This window comes from Rhinopithecus roxellana, chromosome 15 (genome assembly GCF_007565055.1).
Source record: "Rhinopithecus roxellana isolate Shanxi Qingling chromosome 15, ASM756505v1, whole genome shotgun sequence".
Classification (NCBI taxonomy): domain Eukaryota; kingdom Metazoa; phylum Chordata; class Mammalia; order Primates; family Cercopithecidae; genus Rhinopithecus; species Rhinopithecus roxellana.
The window spans coordinates 14,428,679-14,445,926 of NC_044563.1; the positions used below are offsets into that span (position 1 = coordinate 14,428,679).

At 38.2% G+C, this 17,248-nt stretch overlaps 2 protein-coding genes across 2 annotated transcripts in view; both read left to right on the top strand.

Moving 5' to 3' along the window:
• The window catches only part of TTC17 (tetratricopeptide repeat domain 17), a 148,950-nt gene that overhangs the window by 117,027 nt on the left and 14,675 nt on the right, over positions 1-17,248 (top strand). The gene's annotated exons all lie outside the window — the stretch shown is intronic.
• LOC104673896 (peptidyl-prolyl cis-trans isomerase A) lies at positions 1,495-4,218 on the top strand. The gene has a single exon (XM_030918488.1). The coding sequence runs from the start codon at positions 3,572-3,574 to the stop codon at positions 4,061-4,063; it is 492 nt and encodes a 163-aa protein (XP_030774348.1). The 5' UTR covers positions 1,495-3,571; the 3' UTR covers positions 4,064-4,218.

A 17,248-nucleotide genomic window follows, 5' to 3' on the forward strand; every position in this document is an offset into this window, starting at 1 on the left:
GTAAGCATTGGTGACATAACTGGCAGAATAAATAGACATATTCCTAATCGAAGTAGTTTTGAATAAAATTATAATAACTGATAGCAGTTATTATTATAGCAGACCAAAAAAACCACAATTACAAACTGGACCTAGTTGACATATAAGCTTTTTTTTTTTTTTTTTTTTTGAGGCAGAGTCTCGCTCTATTGCCCAGGCTGGAGTACAGTGGTGCTATCTTGGCTCACTGCAACCTCCGCCTCCCTGGTTCAAGTGATTCTCCTGCCTCAGCCTCCCAAGTAGCTGGGACTACAGGTGTGCACCACCATGCCCAGCTAATTTTTGTATGTTTTAGTAGAGATGGGGTTTCACCATATTGGCCAGGTTGATCTCGAACTCCTGACCTCATGATCCTCCCGCCTCGGCCTCCCAAAGTGCTGGGATTACAGGTGTGAGCCACCATGCTCAGCCCAAAATTTATTCTTTTACGTGCACAAGGAAGGAACGTTTATCATATGTGAACACTTAACATATGACTTAGCCATAAAAAAGGACTCAACAAATTTCCAAAGATTTAAATCACTTAGCATGGAAATGGATATTGACCAAAACAGATTAAGCCAGAAATCAGTACAGTTATCGTACAAAAAAAATACTTTTCATATATACAATTGAAAAAAAAAAAAAACAGAAGTTGTAAGAGAATTTTAAAATACCTTGGGCAAGTTTTTCTGAAATCTCCAAAATTTAAAACTCTTCTGAAAAATGCAAACTAGGCTTGAACAAATGGAAAGACTTAACCATGTTCTTGCATGTGAAGTCTCAGCATCATATAATGTCAGTTCTCTTAAGTTAATTTGTCATTTTAATGCAATAACAAAAATGCCATGTTTCTTTTTGGTGCCAGGCAAGCTATTAATAATTGTTTAAGTTCATCTCAAAGAAGAAACAATTAAGAATAATTAGAGAAACTGAAAAAAAGAACAGTGGGAGAAGAGGAGGATTTAACCTAGAAGACATTCAATGTACATGAAGCCTTTAATTAATGTAGTTTGATATTGCTGCATGAATGCACAAACCAATGGGAAAGAATAGAAAACTAATTGCATATGGCAATTTTGAATACTGTAAAGGCAGCATCTCATCAGTGAAAGGAAATGTATGTTTTAATGCTAAATAGAGGAAAAGATAAAATTGTATCCATTCCACCAGGCGTGATGGCTCACGCCTATAATCCCAGCACTTTGGGAGGCGGAGGCAGGTGGATCACCTGAGGTCAGGAGTTCGAGACCAGCCTGGCCAACATGGTGAAACTCTGTCTGTACTAAAAATACAAAAAAAATTAGCTGGTACACACCTGTAATCCCAGTTACTCAGGAGGGTGGGGCAGAAGAATCACTTGAACCTGGGTGGCGGAGGTTGCAGTGAGCCGAAATCGTGCTGCTGCACTCCAGCCTGGGCAAGAGTGAGACTCCGTCTCAAAAAAAAAAAAAAAAAAAAACATCCATTCCTTCACTACACACCAAGATAAATTTTAAATGGATCAGAGATTCAAATAAATGTAACAAAATGACTTCATACAAGGACAAATAGAATGCATAGGAATTTCTCTGTAACTTGGATATAGGGAAAAATTCCTAATTGACTCAAAATTCATACACACTAAGGAAAAAGATGAATAAACTTAATTTTTTTAAAAAACTTGCATTTCAAACAAACACAATGAACAAAATGAAAAGCCAGGAACAGTATTTTCAAATTATATTAGAGATAAAGGGATTTTAAACCTAATTTCTAAGGAGTTTTTTACAAGGAAGGAAGAAGGTCAACAATCTTAGAAAAATGGACTAGACGCAGCGGAAGAGAAAATGAAAGCAGAAAATTATGGAAAATAGCCAAACGGAATCATAAAGAGGAAAAAGATGGAAATGCAAGCTTTTTTTTAAAAGAGAGAATGATCTGCTACAATACAGGAGGCTGATCTAGGCAGAGAAAAAAAACAGCCTTTAGAAGTCATGCAGGGCTAGAGAAATAAGATTGAATACTAGAAGGGCTAAGATCCTGCTGAGAAGGGAAAGACAGATCTGAGCCTAGTACTCTTCACAATACATTGGCAAATTCTGAAGCTACAAAACACAGGAGACCAGAAAGCCAAGTAGAAAGCTGTGAAAAACCAGTTTTTAGGAGGCTAGTATTAGAGTTCAAGACCCAGCATTGAGGACAAGAGGCTTTTGATGACTATCCCGGGATTTCATTTGGAAAGTCTGGAGATTTGTGCCTTTTATGAAGGGACAAAACTAAGGGTAAGTGAAATTTGGGTCTAGGAACGGCAAGGCCAGCAAGAAGATCACCATTGCCAACTGTAGCCTTTACACAATGGCATAGCAACCCAAATTCAGTCAGCTATTGGATTAAGTTTATTGTCTACTTGCCAAGCTAAAGAATGTATGAATGCTCTCTTTAGAAGATAACATCATATGGAGCCTCGACACCTTCTTAGACACAATGTCAAGCCTTTAGTAAAATTATACTAGATATTCAAGAGATGGGACTGAAAACCAAGAGAAAGAGCACACAATAGAAATATGCCCACAGATGATTCAGGCAGTGGAGTTAAGACCAGGACTTGAAATAACAATGATAATATGTTCAAGAAAGTAGAAGACCAGGAGAAAATAAATAAAAGGGAAATTTCCCCCCAGATAATTGGAACTTGTGGGAGATAAAAAGAATCAAATGGATATTCTAGAGCTGAGAATTGCAATAACTGAAATTAAGAACTCAGTCAATGGGTATAAAATCAAATTAGACAATGGCGAGCCCAAAAATAAACCCTCATATATATAGTCAAATGATTTTCCACAAGGATGCCAAGACCATTCAATGGGGAAAAGATGGTCTCTTCAACAAGGGGTGTTAGGAAAACTGTATATTCGTATGCAAAAGAATGAAGTTGGACCCTTACTTTATATCATATGCAAAAGTTAACTCAAAATGGTCCAAAGACCTAAGCGTAGGACCTAAAACTGTACAACTCTTGGAAGAAAATATAGGAAAAAAGCATTAAGACATTGAATGTATTTCTTGGATATGACAACAAAAGCACAGGCAACAAATGTAAAAATAGACAAATTGGACTATATTAAAATTTAAAACTTCTGGGCATCAGAGGACACAATTAATAGAGTGAAAAGACAGCCTACAGACTATGAGAAAATATTTGCAGGTCACACATCTAATAAAGGGTTAATATCCAAATTATATAAACAACTTATACAACTTAAAAACAAAATAACCCAATTAAAAAATATACAAAGGACTTGAATACTCATTTCTCCAGAGATGATATGCAAACAGCCAACAAGCATATGCAAATATGCTTAATACCACAAATCATCAGGAAAATGCAAATCAAACCACAACGAGATATCACATCACACCAATTAGGATGGCCACTATTAAAAAAATAAAATTAATAAGCATTGGCAAGGATCTAGAAATTGGAACGCCTATGCACTGTTGGTGGAAATATAAAATGATGCAGCTGGCTTTGCAGACACTGCTGCCCCCAAACAGCCCCTGTCACTAGGCCATGGTCATCCCCACTGTGCCCTTCAACATCACCATCAACAGCAAGGCCTTGGGAGACATCTCCTTTCAGCTATTTGCAGACACCTTTCCGAAGACAGGAGAAAACTTTCACACTCTGAACAATAAAAACAAAGGATTTGGTTATAAAGATTCCTGCTTTCACAGAATTATTCCAGAGTTTATATGCCAGGGTGATGACTTCACACACCATAATGGCATTGAAGGCAAGTCCATCTATGGGGATAAATTTGATAAGAACTTTATTGTGAAGCATACAGGTCTTGGCATCTTGTCCGTGGCAAATGCTGGACCCAAAACAAATGGTTCCCAGTTTTTCGTCTGCACTGCCATGGCCAAGTGGTTGGATGGCAAACATGTGATCTTTGGCAAGATGAAAGAGGGCATGCATATTGTGGAAGTCATGGAATGCTTTGGGTCCAGGAATGGCAAGACAAGCAAGAAGATCGCCATTGCCAACTGCAGACAACTCTAATAAATTTCACTTCTGTTTTATCTTAACCACCAGACCTTTCCTTTTGTAGCTCAGGAGAGCACCGTTCAACCCCATTTGCTCACAGTATCCTATAGTATTTGTATTCTCACTGCAGTTCTTTGACTTCTACATTTTCATTATATCCCTCCACATATAGCTGGATTACAGAGTTAAGTTTATGATTATGAAATAAAAACTAACAAAAAAAAAAAAATGCAGCCACTATGGAAAACAGTATCACAGTTTCTCAGTTAAACATTGAATTACCATATGATTCAGCAGTTCCACTCCTGGATATATATCCAAAAGAACTGAAAGCAAGATTCCAAAGAAATATTTGCACATCCATGTTCATAGCCGTACTATTCACAGTAGCCAAGAGGTGGAAGCCATCTGTGTGCCCATCCACAGATGAATGGATAAACAAAATATGGGATATATATACTATGAATACAGCCTTAAAAAGGAAGGAAATTCCAACGCATGCTACAACATGGAGGAATCTTGAGGAATTATGGTAAGTGAAATAAGCCAGTCACAAAAAGGCAAATACTGAATGATTCCACTTATGTGAGGTATCTAGAGTAGTCATATTCATAGAGACAGAAAATAGAATGATTGTTGCCAGCAACTGGGAGGAAGGGGCTGTGAGAAGTTATTTAATGGATATTGAGCTTCAGTTTTCCCAAATGGAGAAGTTCTGAAGGTTGGTGATGTGAACATACTAAACACTACTGAACCATATACTTAGAATGGTTAAGATAAATTTTATGAGTTTTCACTACAATAACAAGTAGAACAGTAAACCAGATGATTAGTCACAGCAGAAAAGATGAAAGATAGGTCAAAACAGGTTATTAGAAAATATCCAAACTGATTTATAAAGACATAAAGGAATTTGTGGAGGCAGAGGGGAGATAAGGGAATAAAGGACATGTGGGTCACATCCAAAAAAATATCCAACATACAGAATCCCAGGAGAAGAGGAGAGAGAACAAGGCAGGAACAATGTTTGAAGAGGTAATGGCTCAGAATTTCCTAAAAATTATGAAAGACATTATTTCACAGAATCAAGAAAGTGTGTGATCCACAGATATAAATACAAAGAAGCCTTACTAGAACATCATAACAAATTGCCAAAAACAAAAGACAGAGAATAGAATCTTAAAAGATAGAGAAAAGAACTCACTTTCAAATGTCCAAGACCAACAGCTGACTTCTCAGCAGGAGCAGTGGAACCAGAAGACAACAGGGTGACATTTCAATTGCTGGAAGAAAACAGCACCAACCTAGACCTCTGTACCCTGCAAATATCCTTTAAAAATGAAGCAAATAAAGTAATCATTATGTGTGTTATTGGCAAAATGATAGACCAATAGAACAGTGGAACAGAAGAGAGAGGCCAAGAATACACCCTTACATATATGGTCAAATGATTTTCTCAAATATGGTCAAATGATTTCCTCAAAGGTCACTAGAGCATTTGAATGAAGGAAGTAAAATCTCTTTAATAAATATGTCTGGAACTCATGGATATGCATATAGAAGAAAAAACCTAACCCATACCTCACGTCATCCACAAAAATCAACTTGAGATAAATTATAGACATAAAAGTAAATCTAAAGCAATAAAGCTACCAGAGCAAAACATAAGATATTCTCTTTAAGTTCTTGGTGTAGGCAGAGACTTCTTAGAAAGCATGAACTATACAAGAAAAAAAAAAATTGATAAGTTGGACTTCATTACAGTTTCTCAGCTGGGCATGGTGGCCCACACCTCCAATCCCAGCACTTTGGGAGGCCAAGACAGAAGGATTACTTGAAGCCAGGAGTTCAAGACCAACCAGGGGAACATAGCAAGACCCCGTCTCTACAAAAAATTTAAAAATTAACCAGCAATGCCTGTAGTCCTAGCTACAGAGGAGGCTGAGGTGGGAGGATTGCTTGAGCCCAGGACTTTGAGGATGTAATGAGCCATGATTGTGTCACTGCACTCCAGCTTAAAAAAAAAATTTAAATAAAATTTATCTTCAACAGATGCTTAAGAAAATAGACACAGACTTAAAGAAAAAATTCACAATACATATATCTGATGGACTTGAGTTCAAAATATATAAAGAACTACAATTTAGTAGTTTTTAAAAAGACAATACAGTTTTTTAAAGGTGAGTTTTGTGAATAGGCATTTCACAAAACACGATATATGTGTAGTAATTACATTTTTAAAGTACCCAATGTATTAGTCATCTAGAAGTGAAAAGTAAAATCCCAGTGAAATACCACTTCATACCTTCTAGAAGGGCTACAGTAAAAAAGACTGACAATGACAAATGTTGGAGAGGACGTGGAGCAACTGGAACCTTCATATGTTGCTAGTGGGAGTAGAACATAATATGATTATTTTGGAAAACAGTTTGTCGGTTTATTAAAGAGTTATATATACATGACCCAGTAATTTTGTTGCTAGAAATTTATCAAAGAGGCATGAAAACGTATGTCCACAAAATACATGGGAAAAAATATTTACAGCAGCCAAGAAAACTGATAACAGTGAGGTGCCCATCAATAGAAGAACAGGTAAACAGTGTTCTATTGAGACAGTGGATGCTATTCAGCAAAAAAGAACCAACATCCACAACAATGATGAATCTCATATTATTCTCACAAAAGAAGTTGGTCACAAAAAAATGCATAATGATTCTAACTACATGAAATTCTAGAATAGGGGAAGATAACATAGGGATAGACATTAGATCAGTGATTACTCCATGGGGTAATCATGAAGTAATTACAACACGACTTGGATACAGCATGAAAGAACTTTCTGGAGTGTCGGATATTTCTATGTCTTTAACTGTTTCTTAATTGTCAAAAGGGAATGTTACACTTAGGATCTGAGCATTTGTTTATATAAGTTATACCTCACTTCTTAAAAATGAAAGTTAAATAAAGATTTTAGACCACTAAAGGCTGGAAGATGTGTGTTACCAACAGATTGTACTAGAAACTCACTAAAGGGTTTTTTTAGGCAGAAGGAAAACTATCCCACATGGAGGCTCAGAAGTATAGGAAAGAGCACAAAGCCACAGAATGGGTAAATGTTCGAGGAGACAGAAATGAGAATGACTCTACAAAACGAGGACAGTAACATCTTCCAAAGTAAAAATGTGTAACAACAATAATAAAACAATAAAAGGCAGATGGGAACTGAAATAAAAATGAAATAACAATAATAATAAAACAATAAAAGGCAGAAGGGAACTGTACAGACCACATTCGATAGTCCTAGGACCAGTTAGACATTTCACATTCATGGCACTGCAGCAGCATCAGGTACACCTCCAGAGTGAGCCGCCTCACATAGCTCGCACCTTAGTCCAGGGACCATTCTCTGCCCACCCGCATTTTCTGCCAAGTGTCAGTTCAGGTAGAAGGGAACACATCAAAGTATTAATTGTGGGAACTACCCTAGCTTAGATACCCTAAGTTCCAAAAAAAGAATCAATATCTTTTATAATAGCCCCATGAGCATAGAGTCCTGGAGAGGGACATGGCTTGGCTACAAGAACCCTTGACACTCAGAAGCTCAAAGCTGCGGCTTTTCTTCAGCTTTGTAATTTGAAAATTTGTAGTTTATTCACAATCATCTCAGTCCAGATAGGTTTACCAACCAGTGTTATTTTTTACCATATGTTACCTGTAACAGATATTAGATATTTAGTGAAATAAAGCTAGAAGTTTAATCCAACATTGTTTTCCATTTTAGGCTCATGGACTGACTTCCAGGACCTTGAGTTAAAACTTTAGGGTAGATAAGAATTACCTGGAGGCCTTGTTAAACTACAGATTGTTGGTGCCCTATGACTTACTTCCTAGCTCAGTAGCTCTAGGGCGAGGCTTGAGAATTTACATATCTGATAAATTCCCAGGTGATACTGCTGACCCAAGGACCACAGTTGAAACCAATGCCTTATTCAATGGCAGTGATAACAAAGTAAAAGTGCCCCTTTCCTGTTTACTGTTCACAAAAGGTATGTTCTCTTAGCTTCAACCTTTAAAATACTAGTCATTATTTATTATTGCTTCAAAAGCCCATCTCTTAATTGTCTCTTTAGGGAGTTTTTGAGTTCACATTGACATTAATTGTCACTAACTGTCAGCAGATGGCATTGACCAGACTCTATTTTAGGGTTAAATCCATCTGATCCATCTACGCTATCAGAACCTTCAGGACGCGACTCAGGCTGCAGCTCAGAGGGCTCCACCAGTGGCCCTAGACTTGCACCAAGCTGCTGCCATTGCCACTGCGCCAGCTTGTATGCCAGGTTACCACATAGTCCTATGTAATCGTGTGGGCTACTGCAGAGTAATTCCCCTACTTTTGTCCCCCGCTGCCTCAGGTAGAGGCTCGTAGACATTACTCTGTGCTCATTGGATGAGCAGGCAACTCAGCTTGGTCAGAGCCAGCTGGCTGCTCCACCCGCTTTGTCCTATCACAGACCAAGTCACAGACATAAACTCTCAAGTCCTGTGCTTGTCTCCTTCCCGCCCCCAGCCAGTCATCAATGCTTAGTTTGGCCTAATGCATCAGCTGCACCAAGGCAAAATCATTCTTGCCAACCAGCCCAGCTGCAGCTTGGTTTCTGGTCAAGTCCATTTTATGGACAGTGGAGAGGAGTGGACCGCTTCTCAGCATAAGTTTGTCTCCAGCTTTCATCCCTTTCCACAAGGGGAAGATTTCCCAGGGAACATAGCCAAAAGGTTAACATGAGATCAACTTCCCATGAGTATTCATGGATAAAGTGCTAGGTTTTAGCATTATCAAGAAAGTAATGAAATTAAAGTAATAATACATATTTTCAGTGTGTAATAGGTTGAAGATGCAAGTTGCAATCTTTAGGCTAACCACTTAAAGAATAGCAAAACGTGTATAATTAAAGGAAAAGGAATAAACATTTGATTAATTTTTAAAAAGAGACAAAGGAGGACAAAAGGAATGTGTGAAACAGAAGGCAAATAGTAAAATGACAGATAAACCTAATATATCAGTGATTAGAATAAATATAAAAGAACTAAGTATTCCACGTAGAGTACTGACATTATCAACTGGGTTTTCAGATATGAACCAAATTATGTGCTTTTTAATATAAATATGCAACAGTTGAAATTAAACAAATTTTAAAAAGAATATCAGCCAGGCACAGTGGATCATGCCTATAATCCCAGCATTTTGGGAAGCCAAGACAGGAGGATTGCTTGAGACCAGGAGTTTGGGACCAGCCTGAACAACACAGTGAGACCATCTCTACTATAAAAAGCAAACCAACCAACCTAGCCAAGCATAGTAGCATACCTACTTCAGAGGCTGAGGCAGGAGAATCCTGAGCCTAGGAGTTTGAGGCTGCAGTGAGCTATGATTGTACCATTTCCCTCCAGCCTGGGTGTCAAAGTGAGGCCCTGTTTCAGAAAAGAAAAAAGATATATCATGCAAATACTAGTAAAAACAAAGTTGGTGTAGCTATACTAATATCAGACAATGTGGAATTTAAGGTAAGAAGCATTACTACGGTTAAAGACAGACATTTCATAATGATAAAATGATTAGTCCACTAGGGATATAGAAAATTGTAAATTTATATGTAACTAATAGCATAATTTTAAGTTATATAACAAGTATTAAACATGACTCTGCAGTCTTAGTGGAATTTAGCATACCTCTCAACAGGTAATAGAATTAAGCAGACAAAAAATCAGTAAAAATATAAATCATCTTACTAAAAAACAAACTTGACCTAACTGACATTTCTGTAAGTTGATTTCAACTATGACAAACTACTCATTTTTAAAAAGGCGTATCATTTACCATCTTGATGATGACCTGAGTCATAAATTAAGCCTCAGTTAAATTTTAACACATTTAAAACATTTACAGTATGTTTTCTGACCATAGTGGAATTAAGCTAAAAAAAAAAAGATCAGAAACTAAAGAATAGATAGAAAATCTCCAGGCTGGGCGCAGTGGCTCAAGCCTGTAATCCCAGCACTTTGGGAGGCCAAGGCCTGTGGATCACCTGAGGTCAGGAGATCAAGACTAGCCTGACCAACATGGTGAAACCCCTTCTCTACTAAAAATACAAAAATTAGCTAGGTGTAGTGGTGTTTGCCTGTAATCGCAGCTATTTGGGAGGCTGAGGCAGGAGAATCGCTTGAACCTGGGAAGCAGAGGTTGCAGTGAGCTGTGATCGCTCCACTGCACTCCAGCCTGAGCAACAGAGCGAGACTCCATCTAAAAAAAAAAAAAAGAAAAAAAAAATCTTTAGCTATTTTGGTAACATTAAGCAGTACACCTCTAAATAATCCATGGGTCAGTGAAAACACAAAGGGAATTAGAAAATATTTTGAAATGTATGATACAGTATAAAAGATACGGTATATCAGCACATGTGGGATGCAGTTAGAGCAATACTTGAGGAAAGTTTATATCCTAAATTGATATATTAGTTTAAAACAGAAAGAGGAGAAGAGATGAAAGTCAGTGATCTATGCTTCTATCTCAAAAAGCTGGAAAAAGAACAAATCAAAACCACACTGCATTGAGATATTTTTCACCCATCATACTGGAAAAAATTCAGAAGTTTGATAAGACAAAACCTCTTAGACTGTGGGGAAACACGCTGCCATACATTGCTAATGAAAGTGTGAAATGGGCCAGGTGCGGTGGCTCACGCCTGTAATCTTAGCACTTTGGAAGGCCGAGGCAGGCCGATCACTTGAGGTCAGGAGTTCAAAATCAGCCTTGCTAATATGGTGAAACCCTGTCTTCACTAAAAATAAAAAAAAAAATAATTAGCCGGGTGTGGTGGTGGGCACCTGTAACCTCAGCTACTTGAGAGGCTGAGGCAGGAGAATCACTTGAACCGGGAGGCGGAGGTTTCAGTGAGCCAATATTGCGCCACTGCACTTCAGCCTGGGCAACAGAATGAGACTGTTGTCTCAAAAAAAAAAAAAAAAAAAGTGAAATGGATGATATTACAGGGAAGAAATTGACTATATCTAGCAAAATTATACATTTATTTACCATTTTAGCCAGCAATTCTGCTTTTAGTAACTGTTCCCAAAAATACATTGGCAAAAACATTAAAACAAAACTACTTATGAATGAGGCTGTTTATTGTAACCTGAATTGTACCAAATTGGAACAACCCAAATGCCCAGCAGTAGTGGAGTGATTAAATGAAAGTTCCCCATGGATGTACATTATGTGTGAACATCCACACAGTGGAGGCTTCCACACAGTGGAGGCTTCTACAGCTGTCAGAAAGAACAAGGACCATTTCAATGAAATAAAATCTCCAGGATATCAAGTGGAGGAGAAAAAGTGGAAAAAAATAATATCTTAGGATACTATTTAGCTTTTTTAAAAAATGGCAAGGGAAGAGTGAATATATGTAGAGAAAAAGATATTTTAAAATGGAAGACTAAATCTTAAAAATATTTTTAAATGGTTTTCCATAGAGGAAAGAAAATAGGGTAGAGGGGACAAGGAATGAAGCTAGGTTCCTTGAATCTACCTTATTTTTTTCAATTTGACTTTGAAACTAAGTAAATATTTTGCACAATTACAGAAAATTTTTAATAGAGCAGTTTCTACTTAAAATTAAATGAGCCCATGTATTCAGTTGGTAGTATAACCATTCCAAGGGGAATTATCAAGAGGAATTATTCCAAGTGACTTTAAAACACAATTACAGTTGACCCTTGAACAACATGGAAGTAGGGGTGCCAACTCCCTACACAGTTTAAAATCCACATATAACTTTTGACTCCTCAAAAACTTAACTAATAGCCCACTATTGACTGACAGCCTTATGATAACATAAAAGTTGTTTAATACGTATTTTATATATGTATTTTATATTGTATTCTTATAATCTATAGAAAATAAAATTAAGAAAATCATAAGGAAGAGAAAATATATTTACTATTCATTAAGTGGAAGTGGATCATCTTGAAGGTCTTCATTCTCACCATCTTCATGTTAAGTAGGCTGAGGAGTAGGAAGGGAAGAGGAGGGGTTGGTCTTGCTGTTTCTGGGGTATTAGAGGCACAAGACGTGAAGGAGATGGAAGGGGAGGCAAGAGAGGCAAGCACGCTTGGTGTAACTTTTTTTTTAAAAAGTCCATGTATAAGTGAACCTGCACAGTTCAAACCTGTGTTGTTCAAGGGTCAACTGTATTTGACTATACATCCCTAATGAGATTTACCCTAAGAACCAAAGAAAACCTTCTACAGATTGATTATCCTTTATCCAAGATGCTTGGGACCAGAAGTGTTTTGAATTTCAGATTTTTTTTTTAACTTAAGAGAGATGATTTAGGGTATCTGGTGGAAGAAATTTCTAAGCAGCAAAGCATTCAAGAGGTGTCGTGGGTGCTGTTAAAGGCATTCAGTTTTATAAGGAAAGCAGTCGCCCAGGCTAAAGGTGTGAGTGATCATCACTCACTACAGCCGCGACTCCCAGATTCAAGCAGTTCTTCCTCCTCAGCCTCCCAAGCAGCTGGGACTATAGGTATGTGCCACCATGCCTGGCTAATTTTTAAGTTTTTTTTAATAGAGACAAGGTCTTTCCTATGTTGCCCAGACTCCTGGACTCAAGCAGTCCACCCACCTCTGCTTCCAAAAGTGCTGGGATTACAGGTGTGAGCCACCACACCCGGCCTCAATTTCAGATATTTTTGGATGTTTGAATATTTGCATTATTCTGCTTGAGCATTCCAAATGTGAAAGTCCAAAATGTTCCAGTGGGCATTTCAGTTATCATGTTGTTGCTCAAAAAGTTTCGGATTTTGGAGCATATCAAATTTGGGATTTCCAGATTATATATACTCAACCTGTACTATTTTCAATAATGTTGTTAATGATATTGGTGGTATTCTTCTGAGATTCTAAGTGTATGTATTGTTAAATGAATGAGTTCTTTTTTGGTGTTGAGAACTGGAATTTTCGGTAGAGATGAAAGGAAATACAGATGTGAGAATGATGATGTTAACACCTGTGGTCCTCAATTGGGAATATTGGTACAAATTCTGATGTGTTTATCATTTTTAAAATACAAACGTCCTAGCTTTATTTGCTGAAAAAACTAGAGGTAATGACAGGTCCAGTATTAATAAGCACCTTTAGTCTCTAGATTGTGGACTTTAGCTTCCATTTTGGTGGAAAATGGTACCTAAAGGTCACAATCTAGGTGAACCAGTATTCCTTGGAGAAATAGCTTCTACCATGTATTTGAGCCAGTATTCTTTGGAGAAAAAGCTTCTACCAAGTCTGGGAAAGCAAGGAAGCTGGCAATGACAACAAAAGTTGTATCAAAAGAATTTGGAATGAACTTGAATAAGCTCCCGTTGGCCAAACATAAGACAGTTTGAGCAACAGGAGGATAATAACTGCAGTGAATGAAATGCATCACGTACAATTAAACTACTGAATTTGCAATGATAATTGTACCTTGGAGAATGCATGGTGTATTAATTCATTTTCTTGCTGCTGATAAAGACATACCTGAAACCGGGAGCAAAAAAAGGTTTAATTGGACTTTCCATACATCTTCTGAAATCTAGGTGAGGGTTCCCAAACTTCAATTCTTGACTTCTGTGCACCTGCAGGCTCAACACCACATGGAAGCTGCCAAGGCTTGGGGCTTCCACCCTCTGAAGCCACAACCCAAGCTATATGTCAGCCCCCTTTCAGCCACGGCTGGTGTGGCTGGGACAGAAGGCACCAAGTCCCTAGGCTGCACACAGCACGGGGACCCTGGATCCAGACCACAAAACCACTTTTTCCTCCTGGGCCTCTGGGCCTGTGATGGGAGGGGCTGCCGTGAAGTTCCCTGACACTGCCTGGAGACATCTTCCCCATGGTCTCAGGGATTAACATTAGGCTACTTGCTACTTATGCAGATTTCTGCAGCTGGCTTGAATTTCTCCCCAGAAAATGGGTTTTTATTTTCTATCGCATAGTCAGGCTGCAAATTTTCTAAACTTTTATGTTCTGTTTCCCTTATAAAACTGAATGCGTTTAACAGCACCCAAGTCACCTCTTGAATGCTTTGCTGCTTAGAAATTTCTTCCACCGGATATCCTAAACCACCTCTCTCAAGTTCAAAGTTCCACAAATCTCTAGGCAGGGGTAAAATACCACCAGTCTCTTTTCTAAAACATAAGAGTCACCTTTGCTCCAGTTCCCAACAAGTTCCTCATCTGCATCTGAGACCACCTCAGCCTGAATTTTATTGTCCTTATTGCTATCAGCATTTTCGGCAAAGCTACACCACAAGTCTCTAGGAAGTTCCAAACTTTCCCACATTTTCCTGTCTTCTTCTGAGCCCTTCAAACTGTTCTAATCTCTGCCTGTTACCCAGTTTGAAAGTCGCTTCCACATTTTCAGGTATCTTTTCAGCAGTGCCCCACTCTACTGGTACCAATTTACTGTATTATCTTGTTTTCATGCTACTGATAAAGACATACCCGAAACCGGGGACAAGAAGAAGTTTAATTGGTCTTACAGTTCCACATGGCTGGGGAGGCCTCAGAATCATGGCAGGAGGCAAAAGACACTTCTTACAAGGCGGTGGCAAGAGAAAAATGAGGAAGAAGCAAAAGCGGAAACCCCTGATAAACCCATCAGATCTCATGAGACTTACTCACTATCACAAGAATAGCAAGGGAAAGACCAGCCCCTATGATTCAGTTGCTTCCTCCTGGATCCTTCCTACAACACATGGGAATTCTGGGAAATACAATTCAAGTTGAGATGTGGGTGGGGACACAGCCAAACCATATCAAATGGGAATAGTTTTTTTTTTCAATGTCGATATAATTAAAAGTAAAAAGCATGTATCCTTCCTTTTCTAAATTAGTTTTTTTTTGAGGGGGTAACTGATGAGGAAAAGTCTCTCTAGGAATATTCCAATTAATAAACTGAAAGTGATAACATTAGAATATTACAGTTTTGTAACCCTTAATGAATTTTGGCAGTGATCATCACTGGCTACTAACATCTCAAATAGAGACACCCAGACAGTAAGTACGTGTCATTAGAAGTACACATCACTACCTATAAAATAGTTTTGTCCCTACTCTTCCCCCAAAAGTTAAATCTAAACCAGTCACTTCTCTAATTACAATTTACAAGAAATAACAGGGAACAAAGGAGCATGTTAAATGGTACCATGAGGATGCAGTAGCAGAGTCTAATGCTGGAAACGTACAGTACAGATAACCCTATTTCTTCTACAAAAATAAATTTGTAAATAAAAAAACTAATGAAGATGGACTCCAGAGATCACAACAGATTTAAGGAGAAACCAGCCAGTTACAATGTATGGAGCTCATTTAGATTGTGATTCAAATTGTAAAAGCAAAACAAAGCTTTTGTAAGACACTTGGGGGACATAGGAACACCAACTGAATACTTGATAATATTAAAGAATCATTTTCACTTCTTTTTTTTTTTTTTTTTTTTTTTTTTTGAGACGGAGTCTCACTCTGTCGCCCAGGCTGGAGTGCAGTGGCCGGATCTCAGCTCACTGCAAGCTCTGCCTCCCGGGTAGCTGGGACTACCTCAGCCTCCCGAGTAGCTGGGACTACAGGTGCCCGCCACCTCGCCCAGCTAGAATTTTGTATTTTTTAGTAGAGATGGGGTTTCACCATGTTAGCCAGGATGGTGTCGATCTCCTGACCTCGTAATCTGCCCGTCTCGGCCTACCAAAGTGCTGGGATTACAGGCTTGAGCCACCGCGCCCAACCCATTTTCACTTCTTTAGGCATAATGTAGATAAGCTTATGTTCTAAACGTGAGTTTTTATCTTTTAGAGGCACACATTAAAGAATTTACTGGTGAAATTATATGAAATCTAGAATTTGCTTCACATTAACATGGACGAGGGTATAGATGAAACAACATTGGCCATGAGTTGATAAGTGTTGAAGCTGAATGATGGGCACGTGAGGGTTCATTATATTGTTTTGTTTATTTATGTATGTAATTTAAAGAGACAGGGTCTCCATCTGTCACTCAGGCGAGAGTACAGTGACACAGTCATAGCTCCCTGCAGCCTCAAACTCCTGTGCTCAAGTGATTCTCCTGCCACATCCTCCCCGCCCCATCCTCCAACCCCCCAAGTAGTTAGGATGACAGGCATGGACCATACCAAGCCAATTTTTAAATTTTTTTCGTGAACATGTAGTCTCGCTATGTTGCCCAGATTGGTCTCAAAGTCCTGGCCTCAAGCAGTCATCCCACCTTGGCTTCCCAAATTACTGAGATTACAGGTGTGAGCCACTGCACCCAGCCAGAAGTGCAACTTTAAAAAGAGTAGTTCCAGGCCTGGCGTGGTGGCTCATGCCTGTAATACCAGGGCTTTGGGAGGCTGAAGTGGGTGGATCACAAGGTCAGGAGTTGGAGACTAGCCTAGTCAACATCATGAAACCCCGTCTCTACTAAGAATACAAAAAATTAGCAAGGTGTGATGGCTCACGCCTGTAATCCCAGCTACTCTGGAGGCTGAGGCAGGAGAATAGCTTGAACCCGGGAGGCATAGGTTACAATGAGCCAAGATTGCACCACTACACTCCAGCCTAGGTGACAGAGCGAGACTCCACCTCAAAAAAAAAAAAAAAAAAAAAAAAGTAGTTCCTTTATTTTTGTATATACTTGAAATTTTTCATTATAAAACATTTAAATGATGTGATTACAAAGATGAGAAAACAAATAGCATCAGAAATGAGTAGGTAAATTTAAAAGGCAAATTAGCACATCTTAAACTAAAATAAATTGTGTAAGATATTCAGTTGATGGGTTACATGAATTAGACATAATTAAATAGTGAATTGCAAGCTTTGTAAAAAATTTACCTGGAATATTATAGAGACAAGGAGACAAATGAATCAACAGACTTAGGAAGTACCATGTATTCCAAGCTGGAAAAATAAAAAGAAATCCATACCTACATACATTATAGTAGAACTACAAAATAGCAAATAGTTTGTTTAGACTTTGTTAAATTTTTACGGTAAAATGTAAGGGTATCATTAAAAGAATGCACAACTCTAAAACCTATGAGGATAAGATAATGAAGTAAGAAGAGGATGAGCCAAAAAAAATCAATACAAGAAAATGCAAAAA

What these genes read in the sequence shown, in the direction of transcription:
- LOC104673896 (XM_030918488.1), top strand. Translation starts at nt 3,572, where the DNA reads ATGGTCATCCCCACTGTGCCCTTCAACATCACCATCAACAGCAAGGCC.